This window comes from Odocoileus virginianus, chromosome 2 (assembly GCF_023699985.2).
Source record: "Odocoileus virginianus isolate 20LAN1187 ecotype Illinois chromosome 2, Ovbor_1.2, whole genome shotgun sequence".
In the NCBI taxonomy this organism is placed as follows: domain Eukaryota; kingdom Metazoa; phylum Chordata; class Mammalia; order Artiodactyla; family Cervidae; genus Odocoileus; species Odocoileus virginianus.
The window spans coordinates 91,481,012-91,501,828 of NC_069675.1; the positions used below are offsets into that span (position 1 = coordinate 91,481,012).

The 20,817-nt window shown below is 37.5% G+C and overlaps 1 protein-coding gene across 6 annotated transcripts in view; it reads left to right on the forward strand.

Annotated features, from left to right (window-relative positions):
* The window catches only part of GAPVD1 (GTPase activating protein and VPS9 domains 1), a 67,842-nt gene that overhangs the window by 18,952 nt on the left and 28,073 nt on the right, over nt 1-20,817 (forward strand). For 3 of the 6 annotated variants that reach the window (XM_070452930.1, XM_020874396.2, XM_020874378.2), the window contains exons 2-9: nt 1,722-1,939; nt 3,206-4,049; nt 5,757-5,843; nt 6,705-6,839; nt 6,984-7,173; nt 9,643-9,803; nt 10,253-10,382; nt 19,320-19,445. In XM_070452930.1, coding sequence (XP_070309031.1) covers nt 1,755-1,939; nt 3,206-4,049; nt 5,757-5,843; nt 6,705-6,839; nt 6,984-7,173; nt 9,643-9,803; nt 10,253-10,382; nt 19,320-19,445 — 1,858 coding nt within the window. In that variant the 5' untranslated portion in view covers nt 1,722-1,754. Of the gene's footprint in view, nt 1-1,721; nt 1,940-3,205; nt 4,050-5,756; nt 5,844-6,704; nt 6,840-6,983; nt 7,174-8,313; nt 8,418-9,642; nt 9,804-10,252; nt 10,383-19,319; nt 19,446-20,817 lie in introns of those variants that run through there. The other 3 variants (XM_020874401.2, XM_020874386.2, XM_070452935.1) reach the window with 2 other exon arrangements.

Sequence of the window (20,817 nt, forward strand, 5' to 3'; positions counted from 1 at the left end):
TAGAGGATGTTAGAATTCCCTCATGGAAGTTTACAAAGTCATATGTATTTTCTTTAGACTCAAATAAGATTATATATGTTTGGCACCAGTTTTTTTGAATGTACATGGATGCTTTTGTGACTTAATAGCAAATCATCTTGGTGAAGTACACATGTTTAAAATCTTTGAGAGGAAAGCAGTCTGAGGGTCTTAATACAAGAGACTTGAAATAGTTTGCTAGGTAATTGATAAAGTACAAGAAAGTGTTTTTTTGAAACCAGTTACATTCAAGTTAGATGATAATACCAGAAACTTTCCTAGAAATCAGTAGTTCATTAAAATAAAGGTTAAAAATTTCTGAAATCAAACTTATTTTAAAAATTGTTAAATCTGTTTTGATATTTAAATTTAAAAGTGGCTTTAAATATATTTCCATTGACTCTCATAATGTTTAATTCTTGGTATTTTTTTAAGTCTTAGCACAAAAATATTTATTTCATTTTATAAACATATTTTCATTGGATCTATAAACATTTTGAGAGTTCTGTGGGCTAGGTTCTTCTTTCCAAATCTGAATTCACTGCAAATTATATTTTATCAATTCCAAATAAATCCATTATGAGTCTGATTGGTTGGGACAACATTTTTTAAAAGATTTTTAAATATATTTCTTTAAATTTGTTTTTATTTGGAGGGGGACAGCTCCCCCCCAACTTTATTGAAGTGTAATTGACATATAGCATTGTGTAAGTTTAAGTTATATAATAAACAATTTGGTACACATATATTGCAAAAGTTTGCCACAGTGAAGTTAGATAATGCATCCTTTACCTCAGGTAATTACTATTTTCTTGTTATTATGAGATCATTTAAAGCTTTCTCATAGCAGCTTTTAAGTATACAATCTTAATGTGTAATTCTTTAAAAAATTTTTTATTCAGGTATAGATTCAACATTGATTTAAATATAAATTCAACATAGGCAGGTATAAATTCAACATTGATTTACAGTGTTGTGAAGTAACTCAGATGTAAGTATGCTTTCCCACTATGGTTTATCACGGGACATTGAATATAGTTCCCTGTGCTATACAGCAGGGCCTTGTTTATTCATCCTGTGTGTAACAGTTTGCATCTGCTGATCCCAAACTCCCAGTCCTTCCCTTCCCCACTGCTAATGTTTAATTCTTAATGAGAAACATTTTTCTAACTTAATGACTGCTGTCTGGACACAACGTTGTATTCTGCTATCTGGGCCACAAATGCTTCTATTGCTGATATAAAACATTTTTGGTCTGGCAGGCATTCCAGCTTCAAGGGTATAGCTTAAATAATAATGCTGTAAAATATGTGTGCTATTTTTATCCGTTTGTTTAGCTACTAGATGAACAAGAATTGTGTGATTTCATTCATTTCTGTGGCAAATACTTCTTTACCTCCTGGCGTGAGCCAAGCCCCCTTCTTAGCCCCGAAATTACAGCTGTAAGTCAACAAAGCAGACAAGCCTTGTTCTTGGCGGTTCTTGCCTTTCAGTGGGGAAGCCCCACTCTATGCATCTTGAACATGCATGTAATATAATGCTGAGTAGGGGCAAATGCTTAATAAAAGGTCAGAAAAGGGAATAAGAAGTGATTTTCTCTGTTTTAGAATGAGTTGTTTTAGAAGACCTTTCTCAATAGACATTTGAGCAGAGAGACTGAAAATAAAAATAATTTTTTTTATTTTTTATTTTTTTACTCTTAGTGATCAGCCTTTGTACCTTCTCCACATTTGAAGATGGTGAAGCTAGATATTCATACTCTGGCCCATCACCTCAAGCAGGAACGCTTATACGTGAACTCTGAGAAACAGCTCATTCAGAGGCTTAATGCAGATGTACTTAAGACAGCCGAAAAGTTGTATCGTACAGCATGGATTGCTAAGCAACAGAGAATTAATTTGGATCGGCTTATCATCACCAGGTAAAGAAAAGGTTTTGAGTTCAGAAATTTTATAAACTGCTATAATTCTGCTTATGGCAGTTACATAACTGCTAACTGCAAATAAACAAATACATTTCTAACAAAGTGCATTGTTTAAGATAACTTAAATCAGCATCCCAATGGTGAGTCTTTGCTTATTTTGTTTATTAATTAACATATTGATCTAAGCACCGTTGTAGAGAATTACAACTTCAGCATTAATATTTTATACCACACCATTTGATTTTGTATATTGGCATTAAATAACATTTTATTGTTATAGAGAGTAAGTTATCTTATTTCCTACTTTTCTCCTAATATTATTTTAAAAATACATTTTCATGTTTTGCTATTGTATATCTACTTTGCAGTCTTAGAAACCTCACTTTTCACTGTGTTAATACTTCCTTATTCTACTGTTCCAAGAAGCAATTTTTTTTTTTGGCTGCACCACAGGGCATGTGGGATCTTAGTTCCCCAACCAGGGATTGCACTCATGCCCCCTGCAGTGGAAGTGTGGGTTCTTAACCACTGGACCACCAGGGAAGTCCCTGAAGAAGTGGTTTTTAAGTTTAGAAATAGTGATGCTGTGGTATACTGTCTAGAAAAGCAGACAGACATAGAAGAGTACATACTATATGACTCCATAAATATGAAATTCAAAAAGATGCAGGACTAATCTTCAGTCCTAAAGGAAATCAACCCTGAATATTCATTGGAAGGACTGATTCTGAAGCTGAAGCTGTAATACTTTGGCCACCTGATGCAAAGAGATGATTCATTGGAAAAGACCCTGGTGCTGGGAAAGATAGAAGGCAGGAGGAGAAGGGGACAACCGAGGATGAGATGGTTAGATAGCATCACTAACTCAGTGGACATGAGTTTGAGCAAACTCTGGGAGATGGTGAAGGACAGGGAAGCCTGACATGCTGTAGTCCATGGGGGTCGCAAAGAGTTGGACATGACTGAGCGACTGAACAGCAACAATCTTCAATGATAGAAATCAGAATAATGGTTATTTCTCAATATTTTTCATGGAACCTGATTTAATATGAGAAACCTGTCCTCCTTTGTACTTTTTGGTTTTGACTTTCTTTACATATTCAGGTGCTGGTGGTCTGAAAGATTTTAGCAATTCCTAGTGATCTCATTGCTGGAACTGTAACCAACTCACATTTCCATGCTTCAGTATAGTATATGTATTATATTATTATTATTGTTAATTTTATTATTTTGCTTGTTTGCTCTTTTTTTTTTTTTTTTTAGTGCTGAAGCTTCCCCTGCTGAATGTTGCCAACATGCTAAGATTTTGGAAGACACACAGTTTGTTGATGGGTATAAGCAACTGGGATTTCAGGAGACTGCTTATGGAGAATTCTTGAGTCGACTAAGGGAAAATCCTCGTCTTATTGCCTCCTCCTTGGTTGCTGGAGAGAAACTCAATCAGGAGAACACACAGAGTGTCATTTACACAGTTTTCACCTCTCTCTATGGCAACTGCATTATGCAAGAAGATGAAAGCTACCTCCTTCAGGTGTTGAGATACTTGATTGAATTTGAACTTAAAGAAAGTGACAACCCCAGACGACTTTTGAGGAGAGGAACCTGTGCCTTCAGCATCTTATTTAAGCTTTTCTCTGAAGGACTGTTTTCTGCCAAACTTTTCCTCACAGCTACTTTACATGAGCCAATCATGCAACTGCTTGTTGAAGACGAAGATCACCTGGAGACAGACCCAAACAAGCTGATTGAGAGGTTCTCCCCAGCTCAACAGGAAAAACTCTTTGGAGAGAAAGGCTCAGACAGGTTCAGGCAGAAGGTTCAAGAGATGGTGGATTCCAATGAGGCCAAACTCGTGGCCTTGGTGAACAAATTTATTGGTTATCTCAAACAGAACACTTACTGCTTCCCACATAGTCTGAGGTGGATTGTGTCACAGATGTACAAAACTCTCTCCTGTGTAGACAGACTGGAAGTAGGGGAGGTCAGGGCCATGTGCACTGACCTCCTGTTGGCCTGCTTCATTTGTCCTGCAGTTGTCAATCCAGAACAGTATGGAATAATCTCTGATGCTCCCATTAATGAGGTGGCGAGATTTAATCTGATGCAGGTATGCTTTTGCTGGGCATTCCGTATAAGATCAGTTGATTGGGCATTGGGGTGGGAACGGAAAGTATGATGACGTTGTTCATATATTCTTACCATTCTTTTCCCCAAAGTGTCCCAGATATTTGCTTCTTAAGTTTTGTGTTGGTTTTTAAATGGATTCCTCACACACTTTAAATATTTAGATGATTCCATATTCTAGAACAAGCCCACCATCCCTTTCCCATGATTTCACAATCCAGAATGATTAAAAACTGAGAGGGTATTTTATACTTCTTTTGGTAGCAAAACCTATCCTGAACTAACAGGAGGCTATTTATAGTCCATTTAGTGTTATGAGTATTTGTGTTTTGCTGCGGGAATGTTAATGTGTCTGATTATAGGATGCCACCCTAAATACTGGACATGTTACGTGTATATGTAACCAGCCTTTCTAAAATCTCCAGATTTTGAAATCTGAAACTCTTCTGGACCTAAATGTTTTCAAAAGAGGATTTTCGTATCTATGTTAGCACTTTTCTTTCCCCTAATCATCTGAACTACTGAAATCATGTTTTTATTTCTTAGGGGGTTCTTTTAATTATATGTTATTCCCAAAAATACTGTGAAGAAGATAGATTTTATTTGGAATAGCATTTATCTTTATCTTTGGATGATTTTTTTTTTTAATGGTAAGCTTTTTTTTCACAATTAGTTCTGTCATGTTGGGGTGTTTAGAAATTACATATACATCCCTGAAATAAAATTAGAATTTCTTTGTCATCTCTGAAACACTAAATTTATTCTTACGATAACATCATTATAGTTTTATTTTTGTCATTCCAGTAGAGATAGAATCACATGCTTTCAAAATGAGTAAAAGGGATTGTCCCAGATTTGAAGATGATGCTATATGATAATAACTTTCAGCAAAATATCTTTAGAGAGTAGATTAACAGTTCACTTTTGGCAGTAAGGATCTGGCTCTGAGAGTTAATACTTTCAAAACAGCTTATATTCTGTAGAAATTATTTGCTTTCAAGTCTAGAAAAAATTTTTACTTTGAGTACTTTATGAACTATAGAAAAAAGTACTTAATAACTTGAGATAGTTTGTCAGCTTTTACAAATTAAGTTTTTATAGATATGGTTAGTAGCAGAAACAAAGGTCATGTACCTTTATTTCCTATTGTCAATATAATATGCATTAAAGACAAAGCAAAGTTTTCTACTTATTATAGCTCAATCTAAACATAATAAAATATAGTGGGCTTCCCTGGTGGCTCAGTGGTAAAGAATCTGCCTGCCAGTGTAGGGGACATGGGTTCGATCCCTGGTCTGGGAAGATCCCACTTGCTGGGAAGCAGCTGGTGCGTACACAACTCCTGAGCCCTTGCACTCTCGAGCCTGTGCTCTGCCTCAAGAGAAGCCTCCGCACTGCAACTCGAGTAGCCGCTGCTCATTGCAATGAGAGAAAAAGCCTGTGCAGCAATGAAGACCCAGTCTAGCCAAAAATAAATAAATAAATAAAAATTTAAAAAACGGAAGTCCTTAAAATATAGTAAAAGCTGACAGAGTCAAGATGCGTATTTTGTTTGGGATCCCATTTTGTATGCTTGGTTAGGTGGTGTGAATATTCTTATGAAACAGATTTTTAGAGTAGGATGGAGATGCTTTCACAGTGGGGACTGTCTCTCCAGCCTGCGTCTTCCCACCTCTGTTCTGGGTTGCAGGTTGGCCGCCTTTTGCAGCAGTTAGCAATGACTGGCTCTGAAGAGGGAGATCCCCGGACAAAGAGCAGCCTTGGAAAATTTGACAAAGTAAGAGCGGATCCTATGTCATGTGAAGGACTCTGTATGGAAAGTTCTGCTAAAATAGTAGTGAACCTACCTGTTCTCATTATTAAATCTCATCTCTCAGTGATGTGTAAATTAAATATTCTTTTTCATTATGCTTGGTTTGCCTGCAGAGGATACAATGTCAGATCAGTAGCATTTAAAGAAAGATGTCATCAAAGATTACTAATGCTCACTTGCCGAAATGTTGAGGCGATGCCATTGTAATGAGAGCCAAAGAGCTGTTAAGATTATTTTTTAAAGTTTGATTTTTAAAAATTGTTACAAAATTAAGTCTATGAATATATGAATGAGCATTGATTGTATAATTTTAAGTGGACTTCATAAATTAACGTGGCATTGTTCAGTTGGTTTAACTAAATAAAAATTTATCGTATTTTTAGTAGGCTGTACATTCAACCTAGATTAAAATTCAAAGGTTATGTAGTGAAGTTTCCCTTCTACCTCTGATCTCTAACCTTTATTTCCTCCTCTAAAGGTTCTTTATATATCAATCCTTTGTGTGTCCCTCAAGAAGTCTATATGTATATTCCTAATATATTTTTAGGAATATGTTTTCCTAATTACAAGTAGTAGGACTGTGTGCACTGTTTGCCTCATGTTTATTCCACATACCAGACTATCTTGTTGATTATTTTATATCAATTTATATCAATTATTTTATATCAATTTGATATAAATATTAGGTTTAACCCAAATATTGGGTTTAATAAAATTTTCAAGAAGAAAAGCTTTCTATGTGCTCATTTGTCTTAATCAGAAATGTTGTTCCCTTACTTTAAAGGGAGAGTGTTTCACAGTGGTTTTTTTCTCCTGTTTGAACAGAGCTGTGTTGCTGCTTTCCTTGATGTTGTGATTGGAGGCCGTGCAGTGGAGACCCCGCCAATGTCCTCCGTTAATCTCCTGGAAGGGTTGAGCAGAACTGTGGTTTATATAACCTACAGTCAGCTTATTACTCTGGTAATGGCTCTATTCTGTAATATAATCCCCCCCCCAACAGTCATTTATCTAAACGTGGGCAGACCCATAGAGTACACTGTGTGAGAAATATACACTGTTTGAAAAATTGATCTCACAAGCTAATGTCCTTTTTACTTTTGCCAGGTGAATTTTATGAAGAGTGTGATGTCTGGAGATCAACTAAGAGAAGATAGAATGGCTCTTGACAACTTACTGGCAAATCTACCCCAGGCGAAGCCAGGCAAAAGCAGCAGTCTGGAAATGACCCCCTACAGTACTCCTCAGCTGTCTCCAGCAACCACGCCAGCAAATAAAAAGAATCGATTGCCTATAGGTAAAGAGAATTTCTCATATTGAGGCTTTCCTTTAAATTTAATGTTTCTTTATTAGGCTAGGCTATTGCTTAGTGATTGGGAGTACAGTTTTCAATAATTTGGAGAAGTTCTTCTCTTCATTTTTACTGGGAGTAATTCAGGTTTTAACATTAAAAAAAATATTGCACCAGACTAGTTAAAGTTCATCAGTAGGCTTTAGCTTTATCTAGACATACTTTTCATAATTGATTGAAATCATGCCACTTACTTATATTTCAATGTCTTGGACAATTTTGAAAATGTGATTTGCTCTAAGTAGTCATTATTTGAATTATGTAGCCCTGTTCTTTCCATAAAGTTCTAAATTATATAATAAAATAATATTATTTTAGAAGTTTTCTATTGGTAAAATTGAAAATATATAGCTACTGTTTTTCATTATTATTAATAGTTGATCTTTTATGACTGAGTTTAAATCTTTGTTATTTTATGAAATAAGGCAAAACTTTCATTTTATTTTGTCAAGTTTATTTAGAATTGGGCTTCCCAGATGGCTCAGTGGTAAAGAATCCACCTGCAATGCAGGACACACAGGAGACATGGATTCGATCCCTGGGTCAGGAAGATCCCCTGGAGTAGGAAATGGTAACCAGTTCCAGTATCCTTGCCTGGAAAATTCCATAGACAGAGAAGCTTGGTGGGCTACAGTCCACGGGGTCCCAAAGAATCAGACATGACTGAGCACACACACAGTATCATCAGTAGGAATGTGGCATCATCATCTTCAAGTCTTTGGCTTTCATCATCCCAAAATGTCAATTTTCAGAGCTAGAGAAAGAAAAAAGTAAAACTTGACACTCAGGATTATAGTCTATTTGCGTTGTTTTTTTTTTTTTAGCTTGAAGAAACAAATGATGTTTGGCAAACCAGAGATTTTTTTTTTCCTCCATGATTCACTTATGTGCGTTAGTTCTTTCATTTCTTGTCATCCAGAAGTGTCATTATATAAAAGGAAAAGTATCATGGAAAGTAAACTTCAAACGTTTGCCCGATTTTGTACAGTTGTGTGACCTGGTCGTTGAACTTATTTCCTATTGTAAGAGCTATGTCCGTTATTCAGAGGGTCGATTTTCTTTCTGTTTAATGCCTTCGCAACCCAGGACAACAGTTAGCAGCCATCACTGCCTGGGATTCCTCAGCCACCAGTCTTACTGCTCATATTACTCTAGTAACCCCGTTTGGTGGGTAATAGGCTGTTCCTCTTCTTATGTAACTTTTATTTAAGAAATAGTTTATGAAATTGTGCTCCATGTGCATGTTGCTTTTGCTTTATGTAAATTCCTACATGAATTTTGATTCCTTGCATTTTTACAAATTGTAAAGTTTATCCTGTAAGATTCATGTAGTTGTTCATAAAGCTGAATTTAAGCTTACAATTCAAGAGAAGACAGAATCAGCGAAGAGAGGTGTGAGTGAAACCTGTTTTAGACTTTTGGAAGTTGGTGTGTACTTTGAGTTTTTGAAAGTACAAGTGATTGTTTATGTTTCTGTCTTCAAGTAGGTCAGCTTTCACTCAAACTGAAGGTGAAAGGCTTTTGTTGTTATTGAGTGTTTTGGCTTTGTGTGTGTTTTTTGACTATTTTGTACAGAAAGAGTATCTATTTAGTATTCTGGTTGTATCGAATTGTAATGGCCTCCGAAAGAAAACTGAAACTTTTCACAAAGGACTGAAACTCATAGAGAAATTGTTACAAACTATCTAAATTTTTCAGTTTCCAAAGTTCTTACAAGATCTATAGGATGGAATACTTTCTAAAGCTATTACTTACACTTACAGACAGGGGAAAAAGCACTGCAAAATAATTAGATCCTTCATTAGTTTAGACTGTTCCCATAAAGCAGAAAGGAAATGTGTATTCAAACATAGAGAACTCTTCTGTATCTTTGAAAAGAGGTTAATACAGTTCAGAAAAAACAATGTTTTGATTCTGTTTTATTAACAGTTGCCTAATTAACGTGTATAACTCTATATGGCTATCGGATTTCCATATGAAGTTTTCTAATCCTTGTGAGTGTAGTTATGAGTATGGGAGACCTGTGGCAGTTAAGTCAGTATGTTGTAGAAGTAGTTGAAGATATCTTGAAAAGGTAAAAGAATAAAGTAATGCTTTTCTTGTCGCCCCCACGTCTTAAAGTGATTGAGGCATGTTTGCTGTTCTGCAGGTGTAATCTGTTTGTCACCCCCTGTCAGGTGAACATGGATCATTGTTTCTGTGGATCAGTTTTGAAGGAGAGTTTGTGTCAGTCACTAGAAGAATACCTGGGAAGATATATATATATATTTTTTTTTCTTATTCACATTCTCACCAGTCTTTTTTTGTGCATGCGCAAGTGTTCTACATTAATAGAAAATATATTTTTGTATTAATGTGCCACTTTCTTCATTTTGTTTTTTCTGTAAATTATCATACTTGAAATTCTTTCGTTAGCGACTCGGAGCAGAAGCCGCACTAATGTGTTAATGGACTTGCACCTGGACCATGAAGGATCAGCTCAAGAAACCATCCAGGAGGTGCAGCCAGAAGAGGTGTTGGTCATTTCCTTAGGAACAGGTCCCCAGCTTACTCCAGGGATGATGTCAGAAAATGAGGTATGATTGTATTGCTACATACACTTATAGCTATTAACCTTAAGAAATTTAGATTTTTTTTTTTTTGGCTATGCTGTGTATCATGAGGGATTTTGGTTCTCCAACCTGAGATTGAACGCATTCCCGCTGCAATGGAAGCTGGGAGTCTTAACCTCTAACCATCAGGGACAGACCGCTGGCTCTGAAGCCTTGGATTCCTGCAGTCCTGAACTGCTATTGACATCTGATTGCCTGTTCAGTCGTTGACACCAGTAGGGTCATGGAAAGGCGTAGGTTCAGTCCTCACTGATGTACTTTCATCCCAGGGGCACTTAGACCCTGTAAATGGGTTTTTAGTTTAAAAATGATCATTTAATGTTAAGAAGAAATTAAATATGCATTTGCCGTGGTTTGTTTTTCTTATCAGCAATCTTTCCGTTGTGATAAACTAATGGCATTTTATTTTTCAGGTCCTCAACATGCAGCTTTCGGATGGAGGACAAGGAGACGTCCCTGTTGATGAAAACAAACTCCACGGTAAACCTGATAAAACCTTGCGCTTCTCCCTGTGCAGTGATAATCTGGAAGGAATATCTGAAGGTGAAGGGTTACTTCATTCAAGGAGTTGTGTGATTCAAGTAATATTTTGTTTTGTGTTCTTTAAAGGAGCCTTATAAATTATAATTATGCCAACTGTGCCTCTCACCGAGGAGAGTAATGAAGTTTTCCTCTAATGATCTTGAACAGTTGGCTATAAAGATTATTTCTCTGAATAAAATTAAGATGGCAAGAGACCTTTGGTCATATAAAGCAGAGAAGATATACATCTTTATTGAGACTTGAATAATACTGAGTTTTATTTCACTAGTATTAAAATATACCAACACTTATAGAGCTCCTTTAGAGGGATTAATGCATGTCTAAATGGAAAAAATGGACTCATGATATTTCAGGACATTGTGTATGCTTTTAACCTTTTAATGAAGTGGAAAGATACAATGGAAATAGGATAGGAATTAAAAAGGAAATAAAAAGGTAAGATTGTAAAATGAGACTATGTCACTCCATGTGCAAGGATAAGCTTAATTAGTGGAAAAGTTTCAAGTTGATTAACATTTTATTTTATTATTATTATTTTTTTCATTTATTTTTATTAGTTGGAGGCTAATTACTTTACAGTATTGTAGTGGGTTTTGTCATACATTGACATGAATCAGCCATGGATTTACATGTATTCCCCATCCCGATCCTCCCTCCCACCTCCCTCTCTACCCAGTCCCTCTGGGTCTTCCCAGTGCACCATGCCCGAGCACTTGTCTCATGCATCCAACCTGGGCTGGTGATGTGTTTCACCCTAGATAATATACATGTTTCGATGCTGTTCTCTCGAAACATCCCACCCTCGCCTTCTCCCACAGAGTCCAAAAGTCTGTTCTGTACATCTGTGTCTCTTTTTCTGTTTTGCATATAGGGTTATCATTATCATGTTCTTTATCTTTCTGGCTTACTTCACTCTGTATAATGGGCTCCAGTTTCATCCATCTCATTAGAACTGATTCAAATGAATTCTTTTTAATGGCTGAGTAATATTCCATGGTGTATATGTACCAGAGCTTCCTTATCCATTTGTCTGCTGATGGGCATCTAGGTTGCTTCTATGTCCTGGCTATTATAAACAGTGCTGTGATGAACATTGGGGTGCACGTGTCTCTTTCAGATCTGGTTTCCTCGGTGTGTATGCCCAGAAGTGGTATTGCTGGGTCATATGGCAGTTCTATTTCCAGTTGTTTAAGAAATCTCCACACTGTTCTCCATAGCGGCTGTACTAGTTTGCATTCCCACCAACAGTGTAAGAGGGTTCCCTTTTCTCCATACCCTCTCCAGCATCTATTGCTTGTAGACTTTTGGATGGCAGCCATCCTGACTGGCGTGTAATGGTACCTCATTGTGGTTTTGATTTGCATTTCTCTGATAATGAGTGATGTTGAGCATCTTTTCATGTGTTTGTTAGCCATCTGTATGTCTTCTTTGGAGAAATGTCTGTTTAATTCTTTGGCCCATTTTTTGATTGGGTCATTTATTTTTGTGGAATTGAGCTGGAGGAGTTGCTTGTATATTTTTGAGATTAATCCTTTGTCTGTTGCTTCGTTTGCTATTATTTTCTCGCATTCTGAGGGCTGTCTTTTCACCTTGCTTATAGTTTCCTTTGTTGTGCAAAAGCTTTTAAGTTTCATTAGGTCCCATTTGTTTATTTTTGCTTTTATTTCCAATATTCTGGGAGGTGGGTCATAGAGGATCCTGCTGTAATTTATGTCGGAGAGTGTTTTGCCTATGTTCTCCTCTAGGAGTTTTATAGTTTCTGGTCTTACATTTAGATCTTTAATCCATTTCGAGTTTATTTCTGTGTATGGTGTTAGAAAGTGTTCTGGTTTCATTCCTTTACAAGTGGTTGACCAGTTTTCCCAGCACCACTTGTTAAAGAGGTTGTCTTTTTTTCCATTGTATATCCTTGCCTCCTTTGTCGAAGATAAGGTGTCCATAGGTTCGTGGATTTATCTCTGGGCTTTCTATTCTGTTCCATTGATCTATATTTCTGTCTTTGTGCCAGTACCATACTGTCTTGATGACTGTGGCTTTGTAGTAGAGTCTGAAGTCAGGCAGGTTGATTCCTCCAGTTCCATTCTTCTTTCTCAAGGTTACTTTGGCTATTCAAGGTTTTTTGTATTTTCATACAAATTGAGAAATTATTTGTTCTAGTTCTGTGAAAAATACTGTTGGTAGCTTAATAGGGATTGCATTGAATCTATAGATTGCTTTGGGTAGAATAGCCATTTTGACAATATTGATTCTTCCAATCCATGAACACGGTATGTTTCTCCATCTGTTTGTGTCCTCTTTGATTTCTTTCATCAGTGTTTTATAGTTTTCTATGTATAGGTCTTTTGTTTCTTTAGGTAGATATACTCCTAAGTATTTTATTCTTTTTGTTGCAATGGTGAATGGTATTGTTTCCTTAATTTCTCTTTCTGTTTTCTCATTGTTAGTGTATAGGAATGCAAGGGATTTCTGTGTGTTTATTTTTTATCCTGCAACTTTACTATATTCGTTGATTAGCTCTAGTAATTTTCTGGTAGAGTCTTTAGGGTTTTCTATGTAGAGGATCATGTCATCTGCAAACAGCGAGAGTTTCACTCTTCTTTTCCTATCTGGATTCCTTTTACTTCTTTTTCTGCTCTGATTGCTGTGGCCAAAACTTCCAAAACTATGTTGAATAGTAGTGGTGAGAGTGGGCACCCTTGTCTTGTTCCTGATTTTAGGGGAAATGCTTTCAATTTTTCACCATTGAGGGTAATGCTTGCTGTGGGTTTGTCATATATAGCTTTTATTATGTTGAGGTATGTTCCTTCTATTCCTGCTTTCTGGAGAGTTTTAATCATAAATGGGTGTTGAATTTTGTCAAAGGCTTTCTCTGCATCTATTGAGATAATCATATGGTTTTTATCTTTCAATTTGTTAACGTAGTGTATTACATTGATTGATTTGCAGATATTAAAGAATCCTTGCATTCCTGGGATAAAGCCCACTTGGTCATGGTGTATGATTTTTTTAATATGTTGTTGGATTCTGTTTGCTAGAATTTTGTTAAGGATTTTTGCATCTGTGTTCATCAGTGATATTGGCCTGTAGTTTTCTTTTTTTTGTGGCATCTTTGTCTGGTTTTGGAATTAGGGTGATGGTGGCCTCATGGAATGAGTTTGGAAGTTTACCTTCTTCTGCAATTTTCTGGAAGAGTTTGAGTAAGATAGGTGTTAGCTCTTCTCTAAATTTTTGGTAGAATTCAGCTCTGAAGCCATCTGGTCCTGGGCTTTTGTTTGCTGGAAGATTTCTGGTTATAGTTTCGATTTCCTTGCTTGTGATGGGTCTGTTAAGATCTATTTCTTCCTGGTTCAGTTTTGGAAAGTTATACTTCTCTAAGAATTTGTCCATTTCTTCCAAGTTGTCCATTTTATTGGCATAGAGCTGCTGGTAGTAGTCTCTTATGATCCTTTGTATTTCAGTGTTGTCTGTTGTGATCTCTCCATTTTCATTTCTAATTTTGTTAATTTGGTTCTTCTCCCTTTGTTTCTTAATGAGTCTTCCTAATGGCTTGTCAATTTTGTTTATTTTTTCAAAAAAACAGCTTTCAGCTTTGTTGATTTTTGCTATGGTCTCTTTAGTTTCTTTTGCATTTATTTCTGCCCTAATTTTTAAGATTTCTTTCCTTCTACTAACCCTGGGATTCTTCATTTCTTCCTTCTCTAGTTGCTTTAGGTGTAGAGTTAGGTTATTTATTTGACTTTTTTCTTGTTTCTTGAGGTAGGCCTATAATGCTATGAAACTTCCCCTTAGCACTGCTTTTACAGTGTCCCATAGGTTTTGGGTTGTTGTGTTTTCATTTTCATTCATTTCTATGCATATTTTGATTTCTTTTTTGATTTCTTCTATGATTTGTTGGTTATTCAGAAGCGTGTTATTTAGCCTCCATATGTTTGAATTTTTAACAATTTTTTTTCCTGTAATTGAGATCTAATCTTACTGTACTGTGGTCAGAAAAGATGACTGGAATGATTTCAATTTTTTTTAATTTACCAAGACTAGATTATATGGCCCAGGATGTGATCTATTCTGGAGAAGGTTCTGTGTGCACTTGAGAAAAAGGTGAAGTAGATTGTTTTGGGGTGAAATGTCCTATAGATATCCATTAGGTCTAGCTGCTCCATTGTGTCATTTAAAGTTTGTGTTTCCTTGTTAATTTTCTGTTTAGCTGATCTATCCATAGTTGTGAGTGGGGTATTAAAGTCTCCCACTATTATTGTGTTACTGTTAATTTCCTCTTTCATACTCATTAGCGTTTGCCTTACATAATGCAGTGCTCCTATGTTGGGTGCATATATATTTATAATTGTTATATCTTCTTCTTGGATTGATCCTTTGATCATTATGTAGTGTCCTTCTTTGTCTCTTTTCACAGCCTTTATTTGAAAGTCTATTTTATCTGATATGAGTATTGTGACTCTTGCTTTCTTTTGGTCTCCATTTGCGTGGAATATTTTTTTCCAGCCCTTCACTTTTAGTCTGTATGTGTCCCTTGTTTTGAGGTGGGTCTCTTGTAGACAGCATATATAGGGGTCTTGCTTTTGTATCCATTCAGCCAGCCTTTGTCTTTTGGTTAGGGCATTCAACCCATTTACATTTAAGGTAATTATTGATAGGTATGGTCCCGTTGCCATTTATTTTGTTGTTTGGGGTTCACGTTTATACCACCTTTCTGTGTTTCCTGTCTAGAGAAGATCCTTTAGTATTTGTTGAAGAGCTGGTTTGGTGGTGCTGAATTCTCTCAGCTTTTGCTTGTCTGTAAAGCTTTTGAGTTCTCCTTCATATCTGAATGAGATCCTTGCTGGGTAGAGTAATCTAGGTTGTAGGTTATTCTCTTTCATTACTTTAAGTATGTCCTGCCATTCCCTTCTGGCCTGAAGGGTTTCTATTGATAGATCAGCTGTTATCCTTATGGGAATCCCTTTGTGTGTTATTTGTTGTTTCTCCCTTGCTGCTTTTAATATTTGCTCTTTGTGTTTGATCTTTGTTAATTTGATTAATATGTGTCTTGGGGTGTTTCGCCTTGGGTTTATCCTGTTTGGGACTCACTGGGTTTCTTGGACTTGGGTGGCTATTTCCTTCCCCATTTTAGGGAAGTTTTCAGCTATTATCTCCTCGAGTATTTTTTCATGGACTTTCTTTTTGTCATCTTCTTCTGGGACTCCTATGATTCGAATGTTGGGGCGTTTCACATTGTCCCAGAGGTCCCTGAGGTTGTCCTCATTTCTTTTGATTCTTTTTTCTTTTTTCCTGTCTGCTTCATTTATTTCCACCATTTTATCTTCTACCTCACTTATCCTATCTTCTGTCTCTGTTATTCTACTCTTGGTTCCCTCCAGAGTGTTTTTGATCTCATTTATTGCATTATTCAATTGACTCTTTATTTCTTCTAGGTCTTTATTAAACATTTCTTTCATCTTCTCAATCTTTGTCTCCAGGCCATTTATCTGTAACTCCATTTTGTTTTCAGGATTTTGGATCATTTTTATTATCATTATTCTAAATTCTTTTTCAGGTAGATTCCCTATCTCCTCCTCTTTTGTTTGACTTGGTGGGCATTTTTCATGTTCCTTTACTGTTGGGTATTTCTCTGCCTTTTCATCTTGTTTAGATTGCTGTGTCTGGAGTGGGCTTTCTGTATTCTGGAGGTCTGTGGTTCCGTTTTATTGTGGAGGCTTCACCCAGTGGGTGGGGTTGGACGATTGGCTTGTCAAGGTTTCCTGGTTAGGGAAGCTTGCGTCGGTGTTCTGGTGTGTAGAACTGGCTTTCTTCTCTCTGGAGTGCAATGGGGTGTCCAGTAATGAGTTTTGAGATGGGTCTATGTGTTAGGTGTGACTTTGGGCAGCCTGTAAGTTGACGCTCAGGGCTATGTTCCTGTGTTGCTGGAGAATTTGCGTGGTATGTCTTGCTCTGAAACTTAGTGGCTCTTGGGTGGTGGTTGGTTTCAGTGTAGGTATGGAGGCTTTTGGATGGTCTCTTATTACTTAATGTTCCGTTTAGTCAGGAGTTTTCTGGTATTCTCAGGTTTTGGGCTTAAGTCTCCTGCCTCTGGATTTCAGTTTTATTCTTCCAGTAGTCTCAAGACTTCTCCAACTATACAGCACTGATAATAAAACTTCTAGGTTAATGGTGAAAAGATTCTCCCCCGTGAGGGGCACCCAGAGAGGTTCACAGAGTTACATGAAGAAGAGGAGAGGGAGGAGGAGATAGAGATGAGCAGGAGGAGAAAAAGGGGGACTCAAGAGGAGAGAGAAAGATCTACGCAGTTGTCTGTTCCCAAAGTGTTCTCTGTAGCCCAGACACCCACAAAGATTCACAGAATTGGATTGGGAAGAGAAGGGGAAAGGAGGAAATAGAGGTGTTCTGAGGTAGAAAACAGAGAGTCAAAAGTGGGAGAGAGTAATCAACATACTACTGAATAAAAATGGGAACTGAATATTGGATTCTTAAATGTCCAAAATTTATATCACATACTGAAAAACAAAGATTAAAAATCTTGAGTAAGGTTAGACTCACAAATACAATATTAAAAACAAACAAAAAAAAATTTAGAAATATATATGAAGTTTGGTTTAAAAATAGGGCTTTTTTTTTTTTTGCAAGGTTATAGTGAAATGAAAATGAAAATTAAGGAGTAGTAGAGGAGTAATAGAGGACTTTAAAAGAAAATAAGAGAAAAAGAAAAAAAACAAGAAAAAAAATTTTACCTAATTAAAAAAATCGTAAAAATATATGAAAATAAAAGTTAAGGAGTAATGGGGGAGTAATAGGGAATTTTAAAAGAAAATAAAAGAGAAAAAGAAAGATAAAAATATATCTAAGAATTTCTCTGGAGCTATTGTGGTCAGTGTGGGTTCGGTTCAGTTTCAGATAGCTCCTTGTTCCAGCTTACACTTCTCGATATCTGTAGACCCCTTCTGGTGTAGTCGGTGTTATCTACAGGGATTTTAATCTGTTGCACCAGTGCCTTCTTGAACTGGTTCCCTTTGTTTATTTGGCTTCAGTTTGCCGGTCTCTTCAGTGTCTAATTTCCGTCCTGACACAGGTAGGGGGAGGTGGTCTCTTGTTCAGGTTCGCTAGTTCCGTTGCGCTGCGGGGAGGAGGGGCGCTGTTTTCCCCGTCTACGCTGCTCAGGCTCCCGGCTGCTCTATATGGAGCATGCCCTGCATTGCGTGCGGTTCCAGTTTTCGGGTACTCCACAAAAGCGCGGACTCGGTTGCGCCTGCATTTTGTGCCTTCCCCGGCCCGAGCAGCTCAGGCAGCCAGGCGCACTCTCCCCGGGTGTGGCGCGCCTTCTCCCCTCTGCGGCCCCAGCCTCAGTTTCCGCCCGCTCTGGTCGGGTGTGTGTGCCCTGTGTTTAGCCGCGACCCTCCCGCGACCCTCCCGGCGGATGTCGACCATCCAGAATCTCAGGAAGTCTTTGGATAGAAACTGGAGGCCTGTTTGCAGTGTGGTAGGGGATACTGTCTTTGGGGCCGAGTTTGCCCCTTTCCGCTCCCCCCTTCCCCCTGCCTCCTGTGGGGCTGGGTCAGTCCGCAGCCGGCTAGCTCCTCTGGACTTGCTCAGACCCTTTGTTCTGCGAAGGGCCAGCAGTGTGCTCAAGCCGGTTAATTTTCTCTCTCTTTTGCTATCCCACAGTTTTAAATTGGTTTCTCACAAAAGCTCCCTCCGACTGCCCTCTGGTCACTCAGGCCTGGCCCTTACCCTCAGCAATGCCGCCCGCTCCTCTCTGTTACGCCCCCACTTGCTGGTGGTGGATGCGGGCGTCTGGGGTACTTTTCTGCTGGGAGTTGCTTTTAGGCACGTAATCTGTGGGTTTTATTTATTTTTCCTCCCAGTTAGGTTGCCCTCCGAGATTCGAAAACTTCCCCCAGACCCGCCAGTGTGAGGGTTTCCTGGTGTTTGGAAACTTCCTCTATTAAGACTCCCTTCCGGGGACGGGTCTCCGTCCCTAGCTCTTTTGTCTCTCTTTTTATCTTTTATATTTTGTCCTACCTCCTTTCGAAGACAATGGGCTGCTTTTCTGGGCGCCTGATGTCCTCAGCTAGCGATCAGAAGTTGTTTTGTGAAGTTTGCTCTGCGTTGAATTGTTCTTTCGATGAATTTGTAGGGGAGAAAGTGGTCTCCCCATCCTATTCCTCCGCCATCTTGGCTCCTCCACTCTGATTAACATTTTAGGATAAACATAAACAGTAATAACTTTCCTCCCCCCCTCACTTTTAAAAATGTAAGTAATGTACATTAATTCTAGAAAATGAAGGGAAAAAGTTGAACCATCTGTGACCTTACCATTCTATTAATAACAGTTAACATTTTGGTTTATTTATAGCAAAATTGGGCTTATGCTGTTTTGCAACTTTTTTGGTTTAACCATGTAACAGTAACATTTCCCTTTGTAGTTGAGCATTCTTAAATAACATGGTTTTTAATGGCTGCTTTCTTTAACTTCAAATGGGCATTTCTCATAATATATTTAAACTTTCTTCTATAATTACACAAGTAGATTGTTTCCACTTTTTAGACATTATAAGAAGTCTTGCAACAAGAAACCTTAGATGGGGAGGGGGGACTGGGATGGGGAATACATGTAAACCCATGGCTAATTCATTTCAATGTATAACAAAAACCACTGTAATGATGTAAAGTAATTAGCCTCCAACTAATAAAAATAAATGAAAAAAAAAAAAAGAAAAAAAAAAGAAACCTTAGATGGAGTTTTGATTAGTTCCTTGGATAAATTTCTAAAAGCATTTCTGGCTAAAGGGTGTGTTTATTTTTACAGTGTAACAGCATTAAAAAGCACTTTAATCAGTCTTTTATTCTCTTATCAAGGCATGAAACATTACATGGCGGCTCATGACTGTCTTGTAAAGTTCACTCACAGTATAAACGTCTCTCTAGGTCCTTCAAATCGTTCTAATTCGGTGTCCTCACTGGACCTGGAGGGGGAGTCTGTGTCAGAGCTTGGAGCAGGACCTTCTGGGAGCAATGGAGTTGAGGCTCTGCAGCTGTTAGAGCATGAGCAAGGTAAAGTGAGGTCGACTTCAGTTGCTCAGCAGCAAAGAATTTACCTGGTCACGAATGAGCATTGTTTCCCTGTGAGTGGGCTGTGTCCAGTTGATTACATACTGGCCATTAAACTGACATTTATTCATAGTTCCTACAGTTCTTAAAGATGTGTTTAGTTTGGAATTCCCTAGCAGCCCAGCTGTTAGGACTTGGCACTTTCAATGTCATGGCCTGCTTCAGTCCCTGGTCAGGGAACTCAGATCCTGTAAGCTGCAAGGCGCAGCCAAAAAAAAAAAAAATGTTTAGTTGCTAAGTGGATTATTTTAGGCTTAAATTACATAGAAGAATTAAGGTGAATTGCTTGAATTGTATAATATTTGGTATTTCAATTCTGTAGTATTACAATTTTAAGGGGTACTAAGATAAATTCTGAGGGCTCAAGGAACTTAGAATAGGGTGAAAATGGTACACAAATGATTAAAATTATCATAAAAGTGCATTGGCAGTTCTGGGTAAGAAATACATGTGGTTCAAAGTGTAGGGAAAAGCTTATAGGGAGAAAATAGTAGCCTTAAAGCCTGGCTGGCATTGGCATTAGCTGAAACTGGAGCTACTCTCTGTAAAGTAATATTAATAGTATAAGCAAGTCAAGGAGCTGGGAAATCATAGTACTTCCGCAGGAACTGTCAAGTAGGGTGACGACTGAAGTTAGGATGAAAGGCAGATGGATCCCTGTTGTCCTTTTAGAAAAAGTTCTTTGGATTTTTTTCATTTAAAAATCACTGGTGGATTTTATGGGAATGTTTATTGCCTTCAGCTGGATTTAAGGCAATGACTTAAGTGGGTGTAAAAATCACCTGGGGAGTTAGGAAAAAAGAAAAAAAAATGCATTTCCCACGTCTCATTTCTAGAGATCCTGGTTTAATCTCTTTTTAAAAAAGAAAAGAGGGTTTCCAGTCAGGTTGGTTGAATAAAAGTAAGGCAATCAGTTTGTCACTATTTTTTTTTTTTTTTTGAAAGGGCTTGAATTACTTTTTTTTTCATTTATTTTTATTAATTGGAGGTTAATTACTTTACAATTTTGTAGTGGTTTTTGTCATACATTGAGTCACTATGTTATTTAGGATTAAATTTTCTGCAAAAAGCAGAAACCTAAAATAGTATTAGCTTAAGATGGAAGTTGAAAGAATATCACTTCTTTAACAAACCTTTTAGGGGATTCTGGTATTCTTTTTAAAAATATTTATTTATTTGGCTGTGCCAGGTCTTGGTTGCGGCATGAATGACCCTTAGTTGTAGCTTGTGAACTCTTAGTTACAGCTTGTGGGATGCAGTTCCTTGACCAGGGATAGAATCTGGGCCCTCATACATCTTGGATCACCAGTAGTCA